This window comes from Austrofundulus limnaeus, unplaced genomic scaffold (assembly GCF_001266775.1).
Source record: "Austrofundulus limnaeus strain Quisiro unplaced genomic scaffold, Austrofundulus_limnaeus-1.0 Scaffold26, whole genome shotgun sequence".
Lineage (NCBI taxonomy): Eukaryota > Metazoa > Chordata > Actinopteri > Cyprinodontiformes > Rivulidae > Austrofundulus > Austrofundulus limnaeus.
This window is the reverse complement of record NW_013952428.1, coordinates 2,590,779-2,604,217: the sequence shown is the minus strand read 5'-3', so window position 1 is coordinate 2,604,217 and position 13,439 is coordinate 2,590,779. Positions and strand designations below refer to the sequence as shown.

Genomic DNA, 13,439 nt, shown 5'->3' with positions numbered 1-13,439 from the left:
ATTTGTAAAAAACAGATCATGAGAGAAATAAAGGAGATATTGTCGTCCTTGCTGCTCTTCAGAAGGTTATCTCTATTTAGATTATCTTTGAGGAGGATTTAATCTAAAAACAAGTGTTATACAGCACGACAGCACATCATATTTTTAAATGATAACTTTAAGAGTCAAAGTATTTCATTTAAATTATTAAATCACAAACTAAAGCGGGATTACATGTCCTTGAATCTGATGTCTAAACATGTCAACAATAATTGAGAATGTTTAGTTGCGATGAGTCATCACTTGACGTTTTCCTCTGCAGGGTTTCAGTTGCATTTTTCAGGAGGGGACTTTCCACTCAGACCATTTTAATCAAGCTCATTCACAGTCACAGCAAGCAGCTGTTTACAGCAGAAAAGTGTGCTAAAACTGACTGGATTCTGTGTACCCAGCATCCCTCAGCAGGCAGACAAAKTTAGTCATGAGTTGATGTATACAATCACGAACTCAGCAGTTTCACAAGCTAACATTTTCCTCTTGTGTTGATGAAAGTCAGATCAAGATAGAAACAAAGCTTCCTTTTAAGCAAAATTAAAATACATTTAAAAAATACACCCGTAACACAATTGTACTCACATTAGAAACCTTTTTTTAAGGGAAAAGATGGTGCAAAAGGTGAGACGGGGAGTACTGGTTTACCTGGCAAGCCCGGAGATCCAGGATTAAGAGGTAAAGATGTAAGTAAATCCTGAGTGGTTGTTAATGGCAATAAAAAATTGCTTTATAACATTGTAGGTGTTTGATAAGTGATTGTTCAAAAACAACCCTGATTCAGTCATAACTCCTGGGACAAAACCACACAAACAAGGTTATTCAGAGTGTTAAACAAATTATGTGCAAAAAAATGGTGGAATTCTATTAAAAATATTTCAAAGAGTTGTCAGATTTGCTCTTTTCARAAACTATAAATGTTTATATAAATGGCTGATTATCTATTCTGTAAACATAATTATTGTTAACTGTCTGTACAGGGAGGACCTGGAGCTAAGGGAGAACAGGGAATGAAGGTTTGTTTATTAATAATATAATAATGAGTTTAGAAATGCTGAACCTAAACTGTTGCTGTGATTTAATTATTTCATGTGGTCTTGTGCAGGGTGACGCAGGGCCAGCTGGAGAGCCTGGTGAAAGAGGAATAAGGGTATTTTATCAGCAGCCTTATGATGCAAATAAAACAACATATTTGTTATTTGATGCTAAAGATAACTTGAGGAGAAAAGCAATGAAACAGCAAGAACAAAGAGTTTTTCTATGGTTGGAACAAAACCGAACTTTGCGTTATAAGGATGAGACATTTACTTTGATAACTGTAAGAGATGTTTTTCTTGAAAACCCACTTTACTCTGGTGTCTTAATCTTTTGTTTTTGTGAGATTTAGCTTCAATTTTTTATTAGTTTGTGAGTTGTTCGCTCGGAATATGTTGCACAACAAATGCTCACAGCGCTTTTGAATATGAATACTAATTTATATTCTCTTTGATGTCCTATTCTTATTGTTGGATCAGGGTCCTCTGGGTTTACCAGGGAGGCCGGGGGACCCCGGAGATAAAGGTGACTCTGGGACATCTGGTCAGCCCGTAAGTTTTCTGACTCACTACTTTATGGGATTCATTGAGAATCTTTTTATGTTCATCTTAATTTTAATTGTTTATTTTTAACTTGTCATCTTTTGTCTGAAGGGTTCTGATGGAAGTAAAGGTGATAAAGGAGAGCCGGTATGTTTGATAAGCCTCCCTCCTCCTCCTCTCAGAGGTGCTGATAGTCTCTGATCACTCTTCTGTGTCAGTCACCCCCTTCACATCTTCACAGACCCCTATCCTCCTGTGACTTCATGATTTCTGTCTTGATATCTTACTAATTAACTTGGCTTTTTCTGGGGGGTTCACCCCTGAGTGAACGTGCTAATATCCTTTTGTGTTGTAAACAGAATTTTAGATTTTAACTGTGCTTTGTTTTCATTCCTTCCATCACGCTGGCATTGTCACAAAGGGGAAACCAGGACCTCCGGGAACACAAGTAAACAATTCTGATTTATTGTTTTACTCAGATTTCTTATGATGAAGCACGTCTACACAATGTTTTACAGCATTTATTGTGACCACGCTTAAGAAAAACAAAAGTTTGTTCTTCAAAAGTTTGATATTTCACTCTGTTTTTCATCAGATTGTTTCAGACAACAATATTCTCACCAGAGTGATTAAGGTAAGAAAAATACACAACAATATTTGACTTGTTCAGTTTTGTGAATGTATTACGATTTTTTTTATCTTTTCCTCTTCTACAGGGTGAACCAGGAGAGCCCGGTGAGCCTGGTTTCAAAGGGGAAACAGGTGTTCCTGGGCCAAGAGTGAGTAATCATCTCTGCATTTACATTCATCAGACAAGGCCAAACTCAGGCTCAACAGATTTCTTATAACACTGAAAAGTAATAAAGTGTCATATTCAGCAAAACTAAATCCTACCAATCATCCCCAGCCTCCAAGCTTTATATTATATTATTTATTTATACATTTTGCCTCATCCGATGGATTAATATTGGTTCTTGAAATTTAAATAAAACTGCACATTTTAGATGACAATAGCTCTTTTAGAGTTTAATTACAAAACTTTAAAAAGTTGAAGAAATGATATTTGACTTAATGCACATATCTCTTAGTTTTCAGCAGTTGTTCTTCTTTAATTGTAATTTTACTGTCTTTTCTAAGTTGACTTGTGGTGGGCTTTTTATATTCATTAAAAACAAATGAAGCTGATTTTATTCAATCATTATTTAATAAAATATGTAGGTTTTTCAATATGTTCATCATGGATGAAAAATAATTTCTGTTGGTCATCTTTCATTTGTTGCTTTCTTCCAGGGTCCTGAAGGRAAACCTGGATTACCAGGACCATCACAGGTATTATAATAAAAATCTTAACTCTTTACCATTATCCTTTTTTTTTAAATCAGTGAGTCCCAGTTTGTTCTGATTTGCAGGCTTTTATTTTGCAGGGTGGTTCAGGAAGAGACGGTTCTGATGGCGTACCAGGAAAACCAGGACTGAAGGTTGTCACTGAAACACAGTCACCTGAGTTATACAAACTCTGCATTGATCTGAGCATCACTGGTGTTTTTTAATCTTTTGTAGGGTGACAAGGGGCAGAAAGGAGAGGTTGGTTTGGTGAGTTCAGCTGAGTCAATTCGTTTATTTCTTTTAAACAGCAATGCAGGATAAAATGGGACAATTCATGGAGGGCAAACCTCTGAGAAATACCAGTAACAGAGTATCTGTAGGTCAAAAAATGTTTTAAATCTGTACACACATTAATGCAAATATTTTTAATGTAGTTTCTCAACTTTTTAACATTATGTAAATACTACAATATTGCATTTTAATGTTGTAAAAAAGATCAGAGTGTATTTTCATTCACTGTCTTTGTGTGCTGTGCATGTATTAAGAATTAGTGGCTCCATGTAGGATTTTAGTCCACCCCATTAATACTGCTGGCAACACAGACTCAACTATAAGCTATAGGAACTAAGATATTAATCCACTTTTAATGGAATATTTCTTTCATGGTTCTGATTTACTTGAATTTTTAAATTGAGCAATTATCCATCCATTTCTGCCTTTTATTCAAGTCCAGATTGTAATAATGTGATTTATTATATCATTAGGAACTGTTCTTAAAAGTGCAACACAAAGAAATAAATATGATCTAATGATACATAATTGTAGTTAATAATCTTACTGGTTTGACACAATACTTTAATAGTTTGGCTGGTATGACTATGATTTGGGAATTAAACTTAATTCAATCCAACACCATTATATGTACTGTTAGATTGGTTTAAACTGTTAAATCAAACTTGATGAATCAAGAAGTTGTGTAGAGAAAAAAAAAAAAACTTTCTCCTCATTTTACTTATCAAACTGACCTTAACAGGGTTCATATATGTTCTCATCAGTTTACACAATTTCCTGTACACTAAGAAAGTAAAAATAGATTCTTATAATTATAAATATATCTTTTTAAAGGTGTTACTTAATGCAGACTCTTATTAGATTTATTAAAATTAGATTAAACTTATTGAAAACAGATGCTCCATGCAGTTTTTTATACTTTTTGTTTTTACTTTTGCCAACAAAACAGGAACAGGGATGTCTGGACTAGACTGTCACAGTAAAATCTTTATATTTTGTCCATTTCCACCTGTTTTGTTTGAAGGCATCCATTTTGATTTGCAGTATAAATGTCAGTTTCTCCATTTTATGTCTCCATTATTTCCATCCATTGTTTTACTTCCACTGACTCCCGTTTCTGCCTGTTTTTTGTGACGACATCCTTCACATCACATCATTTTTAATCCATGCAGTTTTTAAGGCATGTTTGTCTGTTAAAGCTATAAAAGCTGATCATGGAGCTGCACACAAGCCCCCATCCTCATTATCAAACAAAAACAATTAATGACTAAGAAAATTGTGTGAAATCACTTTTATGACAGCTTGGTGACAGCATGGTTCTTTGGCAGAATGGATGAAACTTCTAAGAAATCTGTGTGAAACTTAATCTTTTCTAAAAACTCTTGATGCTGCTGTTTCTGTCACTGCTTTAAASTATTACTGAGAAACACAAGGTATTTGTTTTTGTGTACGAACAGAGAGGAGAAAAGGGAGATCAAGGTGGGATTGGGATTGCTGGAATGCCTGGTTTACCAGGAACACCGGTGAGTTTTTCACTGAACGCGTTTAGTTGACTGGACTCAAATGATCTTGAAAACAAAAGACAGCATTWTTCTGTCTGCAGGGGAGACCTGGTGTTGATGGGAAAAGAGGCCAGGCTGGAAAAGATGTGAGCTTAACAAAATAAGGTCATGTTTGGAGATTTTACACATATTTAAACATTTGTTTGTTTGTTTTTTTACAGGGAGAAAGTGGTCCTAAAGGAGATGATGGAAAAAAGGTTTTTTAAATGTTTCAAAACTGATTTTTTWAATTAAARATATMRTTTTGAAAACATGATTTAATTTTGCTCTTAATTGAAGGGGGATAAGGGGGAACCAGGTGCAAATGTAAGTAAATCTTAAAATGTTCAAAATTAAGCATATTCTGTAGCCTTGAAGCAACAAAGTCTTTTTTTAACAGGGWAAAGATGGAAGTAAGGGCGATCCAGGACCTCCAGGTTTGCCAGGGAGGCAGGTGCTCGTCACAACAGAGGTAAAAAACAAATAAATAAAACAAGCTTTAATTGTAGTGTGTTAATTAGGGACAACAGTTTGGTTTAAACTGATTTTTAGCTTTCTGCTTATTCAGGAAAAAACATCAAATATTTAAAACATCAAAATGTCTGTGTGGCATCAATATTTTGTGTGGATCTATTTTTAGGGCGCCACAGTTGATGAAATCCGACAAGCATTTCCAGTCCCAATGGGTCCTCCAGGGGCTACAGTTAGTTTACTATTTACTCATCATATTTCTGTGTACAACAGTTATTTATGCCTTATGACATTATTCATTTGTCTACATGAAAACTCATTTATCAGTGACAGCTTTAGTGGTTTTTAATGGTTGGGTTGGAGACAAACCATGRCAAGCATGATGTAGACTCATGTTAAAATGTGTTGTTGTTTTTGTTTGTTCATAGGGGTCACCAGGAATGAAGGTAAGATGGTTATTCTGTTTATATTGAAGCAGGGAAATAGAAATGGTCCTAACATTTCATTTGTCTTTCCTACAGGGTGATAGAGGAGAAACAGGGGAGAAGGTGAAGTTCTGCATCTTAAAAACATAGAAATGTGTCATTTTCACCAGATTTACTTACAGCTGTGTTTCTGCAGGGCGACGCTGGAGCTCCTGGAAAGTCTCTGGAGATGAAGGTCGAATCGCGATATTGTAATTCTTCTACGATGTGTGTTCTCATTTTGCATTCATAAATCTCTGCACGATGTATCTTGCGTCTATTTCAGGATATTGAAGCGATGTTTGAGGACTACGGCATACGGGTGAGCTCTCAGCGTTACCGTGTTTACATTCAGCTGATGGAATGTGCTGCAGTTTGGTAGCAGGAGAGTAATCTGAATTTGACCATCTAAATAAAACAGTTCTCTTCTCTCAGCTGCCTTTGCTGAAGGCTTTGATTGACAGATTGCTGCAGGATGGAATAGAGGAGCTGCTTCATGTGCTCAGCAACTCCAAGAAAATAAAAGAAAACACAGAAACCTCCAACGTCATCTCGGAGAACATGGTATGCTGTCTCCAGGGATGAATTTAGATTTTTCTGCCATCTTGTTACTCGTTCAAGCAAAGGAAAACGAATTATCCTACTTTTTTAAGACTCAGGGGCTTAAAGCGTCAGGGGTCTCTTTGTCCACAAATGTAATTCAGCTGAAGGTTAACATGTTTTGAAGGTCGACTCATTAAGAGATTACGTAGTTGCAAGTACTTTTTTCAGAATATGTAAGTACTAAAGAACCCAAAGATGCAAACATGCAAACTATCCAATGGTGCAAAACAATACAAATACCTGAAAACTGGCAGCTCAGAAACTAAACTAAAGCTGACCCCTGAAAGAATACAACTACAAACAGATCATCTGTGCATTTTGAAGTCTCCTGTTTTCTCCTTTAGTCTCAGCTCATAACAGCAGTGTGCTTTTTAAATGTTGCTGTTGTCTCGTAATATGTTTGTCCTTATTTTTTGTTTGTTTGTTTAACAGAGATCATTGAAATTTGACCTCAGCAGCCAGACACAGACAGAGTTGGACATCCAGCAACCCGACATAGATGAGCAGCTTCCTGAATCTTTGTCCCCTGTAAGTCATTTTTAATTATCATTTTTTAGATTTTGTTAAGGAAAGGCTCTAATCCTTTATACCCTTTTTAGTTAAATGCATTTTGTTGTGTACTTGGAGTCTCTAGGAGTGCAGAAGATTTGGATTTAGTTTTTCCCATGTTTGGGTYGTATTTTTTCTCTATGTTCTATGATGTTTTCTGAACTATTAGGTCAATTTATATGTGACAGAAATGCCAAACAAGGAATGAATCAACTACAGTTTAGTCAAAATGTTTTTTTTTGTTGTTGTTTTTTCCTGAAGGATCTTAATGAAACAGCAGAGGGTCCGGCCTTATGGACCACCAGTACACCAGATGATGAGCAGAAACTCAACCAGATTGAGACGAAGTTAAAGGGATCCAGAGGGACGGAGATCCAAGACTGGAACACGAATGAGTCTTCCCTCAATATAAGCCTGACTTTAATCAACTCTACTCTCAATTACACCACCATAAAGGAGGTGTGGATGTTAAAACATGTTTTCAGCACATTTCTGATATAGTTTGAAATTAATCTTTTTAGTTAATGCATCTCACTGCCTTGATTTTTTTGTCTTTATCTTGATGCACTGTCACAGCCTAATAACATTAAAATAWTTTTTTATAAACCACCCTTAAAAACAACTTTCCTAAATGACCTGATAATTACACAGTATGTTTGCCACACTGTAGCTTTTGGCACATATTGAAATAAAACCTAAATCAAAACTTTTAAAACCAAAAATCTTAGTGTCAGTCATGATATACAGGATGTTAACTATAATCTGTTTTTTAACCTAAAAAAATGCTAAAATGTGCACATTTGTGTTCAGACGGTTTCAGGCTTACCTGAAACTGTGGTGGAGACTGTTCTCCTCCGACAGGAAGACCCTCTGAAGAAGATCTCTGCGCCAAAGAAGAAGAACAGAGAGCGTGGGAAAGTAAAGCTGCTGAGACTTTCTCATACCGACAGGGTTTAAATAAACATACATACTGTCGGACCACAGCAGGGTTTCATGCTTTACCTCAGCTTTCCCTGCACACAAATGAAAAATGATCAATAAACTAAAATAATTAACTTTCAAAAACGTAGATTCAAATTCTGACATTTTGAGGCCTTATGCAACAAAGTTAAATTGTTGTAGAAGTAGACAAGCTGATTTTGTATTCAGATATTCAGGAGTTTGATATATAGTGGGAAAATCGAGCCTAAAAATGAACCAACTTTTTTCTTGATGCTTCTTGGACTTTGACACGAAACACAAAGGTGTTTGCAGTGATGGATGACTTGCCTCGAATGAGCCACAAAAAATATCTGGAGGTGGATTTTCATGTTTTAATTTTTAGTCACCATATGAATTAATGTGTTTGGAAATAATTTATGTGAATAATTAAAAACGTTCCAAGGCTCAAACCAGTGGGAAAGAATAAAATCAGCTGATTGAAACATGAGCTTCTGGTGTGGTCCTGAGGTAATAATACATGTAAATAATTATAAACTTACTTCTGACTTCCTCTAATTGTTACTTTTAATCAGTAACACTCATCAACTATCTTACTATCTGTTTAAAATTAAAATTTAATCAACACCTTTTGAAGCTTGAGAATTTAAATATCTTTCTTTGTTTTTAAATCTGACTGTTGACTTTTCAACCAGGGCAAAGGAAATAAAGGACGTCGTAAGAGGCAGAGGCAGCGCCTGGTAAATGTCTTTAATGGGATCAGACTAAACACTGGAAACTAAACTTCGTTTTTTAATCCGACTGAAAGAAATAGACTAACACTTTTAACCCTGTAAACCACAAATAAATAACCATAATAACCTAACTGTTAATAATCTTTCATAATAAGATCATTAAAAAGCTGAAGTACCCAGTTGTTGTACAGCTGATGAGGCTTATGTAACCAAATGCATGCATTTTTCCAAATGTCCATGTGCTTCTTATTTTTACAACAATTAGTTTCAGTCACACAAAAGAAAAAACGCCGCTGTTTGAGAATCCTTCTTTAATAATTTTCTTTTTTTTTTTTGTCCGTTTATCTTCAGATAAGTGAAGAGAGGAAACAAGAAGAAGAAGAGGAGGAGGTTTATGACGGTGAAGAATACTCTTATGAATACGAGGTAGGCAGCACTAAATTAGTAATTCAGGCACTGCTGGAAACTCTTTTAAATGTGATGTTGATGACGTAAAAAAAACCCATTTTTTTAATGTCTGCATGCTTGTCAACTCTTGAAACTCAAATCCGTCCGTGCCCACATGAATACTAAAAAGCGTTGATTAATGACACACCCACTAGCTGGATTTAATTATTAGGAAGAAATTAGTTTGCCATGACAGCTCACTGCGTATTATCTATGTGTGCATGTTTAAATATGAGTTTCCCTTTCTTTTTAAACAGGAAGAACTTCCCCCAAGTGAGCCGTCCTCTTCTCATGAGAGCACAGAGAACACAGAGGTAAAGGCTCTTCAAACAGAATGTTCTCATCTGCGTCAGCTGGACTGGGTATAAATGTTCTGATTCATTTTTAATGCAAGATATGCTTTTGTTGCAGCTTCAAGTCCAAACTAATGAATTCYCCAATAAGTTGCACAAGTGATAAACAAAAACTCTGTTACCTTTTTTTAAAAAAGGGGACTTTGACAATTAAACTTTGTTACATGCTCTGTTGTGTTTCAAATGYTATATAAGTATTAATGTGCTGTTAATGTGAACAGGAGGGACAGTTACCAACACACAAACCTGACCAGTTTGAAAGCTCCAGTCTTGTTCTTTCCTCAGACRCACAGGTAACTTACACATAATGCATGATGCATTTTATTTAGCTAATGTTGTATATGCATTTAAGAAAACTATATAAAAAAATGATGTTTTCTAACTTGATCCAAATGATACAAACTGATTGCATGGGTTTGATGCAGAAAAAGTCTATTTTCTGTCATTTAGAATTCTTTTTATCACCTATAATTGTACAAATTGTACACAATGTTTTCTTAAATTCGTCTTAAAAAGACTATTTTCCTCAGGTCCACAGGGACAGAGAAATAGCAATTTTTGACTGTTTAATCAAAAGAATTGTGTTTTTATCAGCCTTTTAATGGCTCTTATTACACTCGGTTCAGTTCACTTCATTCCAGCTCAGTGTTAACATGTTTACACATGGCACCATTATGTTACAGTTTATAAGAAACAGACTGAAAATCAAAACTCATTCAAATAATTGTCAAAAATTCACAACATAGAGTCCTTACTTTTAAAGACTGAACACAATGAACAGTAAAGACATATTTATGCACTAACTGAGAGAGTCTAACCCTGATTTCTACAGGTTATTGAACMCCTTTAAAGATATTTTGAACTGTATATGACGAGATATTTGTTTTTCTGCAAAATTCAGGATGTATTTAGTCTTTTTAAAATATATTTCCAACGCCCTTTTTTATTTTTGGTCCTTCTAGGTTATCCTGACAACCACAGCAGCAGCTTCTCAGTTCATGGATGATGTCACTGAGGTAAGGAGCTGGCTTTGTTGTTTTTCCCCCTCCACAGAGATAAGAGCTGAAGTTGTTTAAGTTGGCTTCTTGGCAACATTACAGGACAACCCAKCTACCATTTTTGATCACATTGGTGGTGAGATGAAATAAGAGCAAATTAAAAAAGCTATTACGTTTCTTTGTGAATTACTTTTACTAAAATTGCAAAATAGGAGCACGATAAATGGTGTGAACCCTTTTAGATGTAATTGCAAGTCTGTTTTTTACTCTGTGTAGTGCTTCACCTTTGAATTAATGCATTTATGGCTAAATTTGTCCTACTTTTACAACCAGGATCAGGTGACGCTGCCCACTCCTCCAACTGCCACAGAGGCACCAGAGAAGGTAGAGTTTGAAATTTTACAGATTTATCTCTTTTTACTTTTTTTGCATGACTTTGAATGCAAATATTTCACTCACACCTGAACAGAGGAAACGTTTAGGGACAAGGGGTTAAAGGGATTCATTTAGTGTGGATAAAAAAAATTGTAATTCCTAAAAATTTCACCAGTGCAAAATTGTGTTTTTATTCACAACCCTAACTACAGCATGAGCTAAATAGAACGGCACTTCTGAGCATGATTCCTCTTAAGCTTGTATGAAAAGTGAAGTGAAACAAAATTCTAACAAACAGTGCGACTTTTCACAAATTTACTAAAAAAACAACAACAAGAGAGTTACCTTTAATAYTTTGTCTCTCTTTCTTTAAACAGGGAAGCTCTTAATTGTCAAGAGACTGAGACTTTAGAGTCCTAATGATTCATGAGAAAGCACTGGAGAGTTTGATAAGCCGCRAACCGTTTCACTGACGAGGAACCCTGAACCTGACCGACATTTCACGAGAGGCAGCATCTTTCCACACAAAGCTATGACCACACAGGTGTTCCCTTCTTGACGAGGGTTCTTTTATTTTAGTGGCAGAAACTTCATGGTAAAATTGTGATTATTCTCGTTGTTCAGTGTAGACTTTTATTTCCTAACCTTGTGAACTTCTTATTTATTTATTCCAAGGAATTTAATGTAACTAACACCATTTTATAACCCTTTACTGAAGATTTTATCTATTTTTTTGTTACAATTTATGTAGAACTTTTATTTATTGAAGCTGTTTTTGTTTTACTTTTCTAAAAATTTTTTAAAAAAAATCATCAAATTCCAATGTTATTACCTGTTATTATGATCAGATGAGTGGATTGATCCAGCACTTTTTTCACTGGTGAAATTTTTCATTGTTGTTTCATGTCTGTGTTTAACCTCTGTGTGCATGTAAGTAAAAATGTTTAAATAACTTCCAAAGCAGCTCTGAGTCTTCTTTTTCACCTTTTTTTCTTGAATATGCACATTAACTCCAAACAACAGAACTGACTGCTGTGCTAAGCTTACTTATAAAGGTTTTGGGGGAACTTTACAGGTGTCGCCACTTCAAATCAGAGTGAAAAGAGGCTCATCTTGGCTTGACTCAATGGTAGGTTTCACTTGGTTTTACACAAGAGAGCTTAAGAACTGACACTTWTTAATAAATCAGCAATAACAATGGCTGACTTGTCAAATGTTATATTTTAGGTGTTTATGCCAGGTGCCCCAGGTGGAGGAAATCGGTTTAAAAAGACACAAAAAGTAATTCTATTTTGCAAGATATAGATTCACTTTAAAGATTTATCCTTGAAAAACAMAAAAAGGCAATTTCATGTTCACTGTGTAGCATGTGTGAGAATTTTCCACTTATTTCAATTTCAGAATTTGTCCTCTGGAGCTCGAGGTTCCAACCGCTGGAGTGTAAGTTTATGATCAACAAAACACCAGTAAACTTCTGAATATTTACTTACRAATACATCGGTTTGTGTCAATGATTTTTATGCAGCACACGCCGCACAAAATTCCCAACCTTGAAACTCACGAGAGGAAGTGGAATGAAAAAGAACGGCTGATATCTAGTGATGCTGAAACACAGGCTCAAACAGATGCACCTGCTGGAGGAGAGGAGCAGACTGACCAGGACTGGGAGATGGAAAAAGAGGATGAGGTGCCAGGTGGAATTTCAGAAACGGACCTCGATCCAGTTTATGAGGAGGAGGAGGAGAGGAGCGGAGACTATGACTGGGAGACTGAGGAAGATGTGGACCGTGAACGGGAAGGGGAGGAGGAAGASTTGGAGAGGAAGCGAGAGAGGGAAAGGTTGGAAATGGAGCGAGAACGAGTGGAGCTGGAGAAGGAGAAGGAAGTGGAGGTGGAGAAAGAACTGGAGATAGAGAACAAACAAACAGAAATGGAGGAAATCGTGGAGGAGGAGAGAGAGGGAGACTTTGAGAGGGAGGAATGGGAGAGGAGGAGGGAGGAAATGGAGAGGGGGAAAGAGGGGGGTTACAGTGAAGAGACTGCACAGCCATATCCATATCCTCCAGAGTATTTTTTTCTGAAGGTAAGGACACAAAATAATCCACTTTATCTTCATACTTCCTTCTCAGTTTCAGTACAAATGACATGAATAGATCAGCCAATCAAAATTATTTCTGCTCAAACTTTAACAAATCAAAACTGAGCCAGTTCTAAGCTGCATTTCATTCAGATGAAGCAGAAGGTCAGATAGCCAGGTTGGAGGCCTTTGCTGCCCAGTAAAAAAGAAAAATATAACTGAGCACTGTATTTTAAAAAAGGTTACTACATTTTGTGAGGCCTTTTTCTGCATCAAAGAATCATCCAGTGAAAGAGACTATACATAAGGCTTACCTTAAACTCTTAAATCCCAAGAGGTTTCTTTGAAGTTTGTGCTTGAAATGAAATACCCAAATGTAATTAATTGCATCATACAGTATATAATTTTAAAAAATATCGCGAATAAGGTAAAAAAAAACATAAACCAAACTGTAAAAATACGAGAGGGTTGGGACAACTGGAAAAAAAAAGAAAAAAAAAGAATTACAATTTTTTTTCAGTGGCCCTAATCCTCTTTTGTATAAAAAAAAGTAGAAAAAATGTTACATTTTACCCCCAGAATTGGGGGATGGGGCTTAATTAAAAACCTAYCAATCTGTCAAGAGTCTCATTTGATTTTATTATAAAACACCTGAAAAAAAAAA

General features: G+C 35.7%; 2 protein-coding genes across 2 annotated transcripts in view; both read left to right on the top strand.

Moving 5' to 3' along the window:
* LOC106515058 (collagen alpha-1(VII) chain) overlaps nucleotides 1-2,455 on the top strand; it is a 35,173-nt gene extending 32,718 nt beyond the window's left edge. Inside the window, exons 49-56 of the mRNA XM_014004669.1 lie at nucleotides 636-716; nucleotides 1,011-1,046; nucleotides 1,136-1,180; nucleotides 1,545-1,616; nucleotides 1,719-1,754; nucleotides 2,029-2,055; nucleotides 2,203-2,241; nucleotides 2,324-2,455. Coding sequence (XP_013860123.1) covers nucleotides 636-716; nucleotides 1,011-1,046; nucleotides 1,136-1,180; nucleotides 1,545-1,616; nucleotides 1,719-1,754; nucleotides 2,029-2,055; nucleotides 2,203-2,241; nucleotides 2,324-2,455 — 468 coding nt within the window. The remainder of the gene's footprint in view (nucleotides 1-635; nucleotides 717-1,010; nucleotides 1,047-1,135; nucleotides 1,181-1,544; nucleotides 1,617-1,718; nucleotides 1,755-2,028; nucleotides 2,056-2,202; nucleotides 2,242-2,323) is intronic.
* Nucleotides 2,456-2,889: 434 nt separating this feature from the next.
* Nucleotides 2,890-12,852, top strand: LOC106515147 (zinc finger CCCH domain-containing protein 13). Its single transcript, XM_014004798.1, has 27 exons — nucleotides 2,890-2,936; nucleotides 3,032-3,085; nucleotides 3,168-3,200; nucleotides 4,682-4,747; nucleotides 4,828-4,872; nucleotides 4,948-4,983; nucleotides 5,066-5,092; nucleotides 5,166-5,237; nucleotides 5,406-5,468; nucleotides 5,665-5,682; nucleotides 5,758-5,784; nucleotides 5,858-5,896; nucleotides 5,987-6,022; nucleotides 6,136-6,264; nucleotides 6,736-6,831; nucleotides 7,114-7,311; nucleotides 7,663-7,770; nucleotides 8,487-8,531; nucleotides 8,877-8,951; nucleotides 9,230-9,286; nucleotides 9,547-9,618; nucleotides 10,288-10,341; nucleotides 10,657-10,707; nucleotides 11,774-11,827; nucleotides 11,926-11,979; nucleotides 12,100-12,138; nucleotides 12,224-12,852. Exons 4-27 carry the CDS (start codon nucleotides 4,724-4,726, stop codon nucleotides 12,845-12,847), a joined length of 2,043 nt encoding a protein of 680 aa, XP_013860252.1. The 5' UTR covers nucleotides 2,890-2,936; nucleotides 3,032-3,085; nucleotides 3,168-3,200; nucleotides 4,682-4,723; the 3' UTR covers nucleotides 12,848-12,852.
* The last annotated feature ends 587 nt before the right edge of the window (nucleotides 12,853-13,439 follow it).